A 4,807-nucleotide genomic window follows, 5' to 3' on the forward strand; every position below is an offset into this window, starting at 1 on the left:
CTCAGTAGAGTGCTGTGGTGTCATAGCTCACAGCAACCTCAAACTCTTGGGCTTAAGCGATTCTCTTGCCTCAGCCTCCCGAGTAGCTGGGACGACAGGCACCCACCACAATGCCCAGCTATTTTGGTTGTAGTTGTCATTGTTGTTCAGCAGGCCCAGGCTGGGCTTGAACCCGCCAGGTCTCGGTGTATGTGGCTGGCGCCCTACTCACTGAGTTACGGGCAGGGAGTCACCATAAAGCAATTTCTATAAGGATTCAGAGACAAGGAGAGTAGGACAAGTGGGTGGGTGGGAGCTTCTAGGGAAGGAAGCTGCCTTCTCTTTGATGCTGAAATGTTGAGAAGGTATAATCTCTTGTAATTGGAATTTAAATGTTATTTGAAAAATAAACTGGTTTTCTACACAGTGATTTTGCATGTTGGGGAGGGACCCTCTCATGGGGGGGATGATGTAAATTGTTCCAGTGCAGCCACTAGCCATGTGACCTGGCACTGATGCCCTGGGCCTAAAGACTCCTGTCCTCTACCCAGGGTCCCCAAGGTGGATAAACATTACCTTTTGACACTTAGTATGTGTCAGGTGGCTGCATATATTGGCTTTTTTTTTTTTAAACACTCATGAAGGCTGGGGGCTGGGACTCACACCTGTTATCGTTGCACTCTGAGAGGTTGAAGAGCTCAAGAATTCGAGACCAGCCTGAACAAGAGTGAACTCTGTCTCTACTAAAAACAGAAACATTAGCTGTGTATGGTGGCACATGCCTGTAGTCCCAGCTATTAGGGAGGCTGAACCAAGAGCATCGCTTGAGCCCAGGAGTCTGAGGTTGCTGTGAACTAGGCTGATGCCACGGCACACTATCCAGGATGACAGAATGAGACTCTATGTCACAAAAACAGAAGGAAAAAAACACTTATAAAGCCCTCACTCTGTTCTAACTTTTTGTAAATATTTAGTTCCTATAAGCTTCCCCTTACCAGAGGAGAAGCTGAGGCCCAGGGAATTTAGGGGGCATTAGCCTCACATTAGGAGAGAGGGTTTTTTGTTTTTTGTTTTTGTTTTTGAGACAGAGTCTCACTCTGTCACCCTGGGTATAGAGTGCCACCGTGTCATAGCTTACAACAACCTCAAACTCTTGGGCTTCAGCAATCCTCTTGCCTCAGCCTCCTGAGTAGCTGGGACTATAAGCATATACTATGCTGTGTTAATTTTTCTGGTTTTTTAGTAGAGGCATGATCTCACTCTTGCTCAGGGCGATCTCAAACTCATAAACTCAAGCAATCTCCCACCTCTGCCTCCCAGTGTTAGGATTATAGGCATGAGCCACTGTGCCCCACCTGCAGAGTTTTGGGTTTTTTTTTTTTTTTTGAGACAAGGTACAATTTGTCACCAAAGCTGGATGTGATCACAGCTCACTGCAAGCAGGAACTCAGGGCTCAATTGATCCTTCTGGTTTAGCCTCCAGAGTAGGTAGTATTAGACCTGCGCACCACCACTCTCAGATAATTTTAAAATTTTCTGTAGCAATAGGGTCTTGCTATATCGACCAGCTCTCTGTTGCCCTGGCTGGTCTCCAACTCTCTTTTTTTTTTTTTTTTTGAGACAGAGCCTCAAGCTGTCCCCCTGGGTAGAGTGCCGTGGCATAGCTCACAGCAACCTCCAACTCCTGCCCTCAAGCGAGTCTCCTGCCTCTGCCTCTGCCTCCCAAGTTGCTGGGACCACAGGCGCCTGCCACAACGCCTGGCTACTTTTTTTTCGGTTGCAGCCATCATTGTTGTTTGGCGGGCTAGGGCTGGATTCGAACCCACCGCCTTAGGTGTATGTGGCTGGCGCCTTAGCCACTTGAGCCACAGACACCGAGCCTCCAACTCTTGACCTCAAAGGATCTTCCCACTTAGGCCTCTCAAAGTGCTGAGATTACAGGTATGAGCAACACAGCCTCATCCAAAGGATGGTTTTGAACCCAGACCCTTGGGCTTCAGAGCCCATGTGCTGGAGGAAAACCCTGAACCTGCACCCAGGCCCCTCCCCACCTGCCACTACTTCCCCACATCCCTTCATGGCCTGAGCGCTCCAAGTCCCAGCCCCTCCAGGTGAGCTACCGACCTAGACCCTGGGACTGAAGGTCCCACCTCCCAGCATTTGCCTGTATTGTTTCTACAGCCCATTTGCCTCTGGAACTCCTACTCAACCTGCAGAACCCAACCACTCTGACCCACGTCTCCATCCCCTAAGCACCCTGGTTTTCCCCTGTCCGGAGTCTGTGCCCCATCTCGTTCCTGGGGGGTGGTTCTGACGGCAGGAACTGAGGCCTCTCTTCTGCCCCTACCCAGCGAGACCCTACTCACCTCCACAAAGTAGAAGCAAGGCAGAAGCGTCATGCTGTCCTTCGGGGTTTTATTCTTCTCCTTGGTCGAGATCATGGTGCCACGGGCGCCACAGGCCGTGGCTGGAGGGGACAAAGCCGCACTAGAGCGGGAGACGCACAGACTTAGCCTTGGGAGGCCCTGGTGACCGGCGCCAGCAGGAGAAGGACGGTCAAGGATGTTCAATAGCCGCCCGGGAAAACTGAGGCTGAAGGAGAGCAGTATCCCCGCAGCCTCCCCGGCGCACCACGGCCCTGCCACACAATCCGGCTTCCTGGCACCTTCACTACCCGGTTCAGAAAGGGGGTTCGGCAAAGAGGGCGGGGCCCGCCTGGCCTGGAGTTTCCAAGCAGAAGGCCGTCCCCGCCTCAGGGAGGGGGCACCCAGGAGAATGGGGTCCCAGGGAGCCGGAAGAGAGGATAGGATGCGAGCACCGCGCCCCGCAGTACCCTCACCTGCAGCAGCCGGCGCTCGAAGGGCGGAGCTGGCGCGGCGGCGGGGCTCCGACTGCGGCCCGGCTAGTACAAAGCGCGGCCCCTCCCCCGCAGGGGCGGGGGGAGCCTGGCCCGAGACCCCCACGAACGCTGCAGCCTAGGCGCTGCACCAGGGGCAGGGACTCTTTGTCTCCGCGCGTCGAGGGCGCAGCGCGCGTTCTTCCCCTCGCCCGCCTCTCCGGCAGCGGTTTGCTGGATGTCGGGGTCTCGAGGTCGCGAGCTGCGGCTGGCGCTGCGGAGGCCCGGGCTCTGCCTTCCCCTCCCTCTTGACCTCCCGCCACGTCCTACCCTCACGGGTCTCTTGCGATGGCCTCAGGGGCCCCATCGACGCTGGGGCGGAGGCGAGTGCCTGAGTCTCTGGGACTCTCTCGGGGTCTCTCACCGTCCGGCCCCGTCTCTGCCGCGCCCCACCCCGCGTCCCTGCCAGACTCTCCCTTCGCCCGCACCGGTTTCCATGGCAAGCTCGCTCGGCTCCCCGAACAATCGGGAGACAAAGGAAGCTGGGGGCTGGGGACGGGAGTTGGGGGTGGGGTGAGGGGAGGTAGTCCTCGCCACAGTCGGTTCCACTCATCCTTCCTCCTATGCCCGGCCGGGGTCCGCCCTCCGCTTGGCCCTCAGGAACCAGGGCATAGGGGGCATGCAGGGGCGGTGGGTAGGGGCCTCGGAAAGAATGTACACATTTAAGCAGTACTTGTTGTTTGCAGGCGGTTCATTTTCGTACACAGCCCCGAAGGTTAGGGACTTTGTGACTCCCATTTTATGGATGGGGAAACCGAAGCCCAGGGAGCCTAGGTCATTATGCTAGCTCTCCAGGCCCGGAAGGGCAGGATTTTATCGAGTTTATTTACTATCTCTTGAGCATTTAAGGTACACGCGGTCTGAACAGGGACTGCAGACCCTTTGGGAACGGAGACAAATCCTGACAGTCCCACAGTTAAATGTCTCATTAGCTTTTGGGGATGAGGGATGCATTGATTGAGCGCCTATTGTTTGTAGCCACTGGTCTTTATTCCCCTTCAGCTATTAAACCCATTCCCCCCTTCTCAGATTCTGTCCTTTGACTCATGTTTTCAAAGAACCTCAACTTCATGTGTTCTCAGAGGAGGCTTTCTATTTGGTTAAGAGTGAGCTCTGAGAGCTGGAGTCCTGAAGTGGCCTCAGGTGTCCCTGTCCCCCTTAAACACAGCCAGGATCACCTGCCATACCTGCATGTCACAGGCCCTCCTGCTTGAGAGGGTTCTTGGACCTGAGGTTCCTGTGGGTGAGCTAGGATGGGTCTTCCCATAGCCCAGGGTGAGGAAGCCCATGAACGGGGAACATTATGGATGGGCCTTTTTTTTTTTTTTCCAGCTAGTGAGAGGTGGAGACTAGGCAGCGGTTGGGAATCCTGCTGTTGAAAGGTGACCACAAACAGTCCTCCAGAGGCAGGAGGAGGAGGAGGAAGAAATGGAGCAATTGCCCCTTGGGTGTTTCCTGGGGGCCAGGAGACGGTCTAAGGGTACCTGGGGAAACCTCAGGGTTAGGGGTGGGGAGTCCTTCTTCTTGTAGGATCCCCAGTGGTAGAGACCAGCACACATCCCTCAGCTGAGGGGCCCTGGGCTTGAGTCTGGGGCATTAGGGAACCATGGCAGAATTTAGAGCAGTTTAGAGTGGTCGAACGTTCCAGGTACTACTCAGAAACATTTATAAACAGTAACCTGCTCAATGTCCAGCACAGCTCTATAAGGCATGTCTCCTTCATGTACAAGGGGAAACTGAGATACTGAGAGGGGGCCAGGAAGAAAGGAGAAGGCACATGGGAGAGATGAGGCCCAGGCTGGACGAAGAGGGAGTGATGAATGGAGCCTCAGGAGGGAAGATAGACAGGCCTGGGCTAAGTCAGAGGCCTGGGCCATGCTGTAACTACTCTGAAGTGGCTGGACTGAGGGGCTCACCAGAGACCAGACTAGA

General features: G+C 54.9%; 1 protein-coding gene across 1 annotated transcript in view; it reads right to left on the reverse strand.

Moving 5' to 3' along the window:
- The window catches only part of PLPPR3 (phospholipid phosphatase related 3), a 12,463-nt gene extending 10,043 nt beyond the window's left edge, over positions 1 to 2,420 (reverse strand). The window contains exon 1 of the mRNA XM_003788678.1: positions 2,346 to 2,420. Coding sequence (XP_003788726.1) covers positions 2,346 to 2,420 — 75 coding nt within the window. The remainder of the gene's footprint in view (positions 1 to 2,345) is intronic.
- Positions 2,421 to 4,807: the final 2,387 nt, after the last annotated feature.

Source organism: Otolemur garnettii, unplaced genomic scaffold, assembly GCF_000181295.1.
Source record: "Otolemur garnettii isolate 467f Iridium unplaced genomic scaffold, OtoGar3 scaffold00029, whole genome shotgun sequence".
Taxonomy (NCBI): domain Eukaryota; kingdom Metazoa; phylum Chordata; class Mammalia; order Primates; family Galagidae; genus Otolemur; species Otolemur garnettii.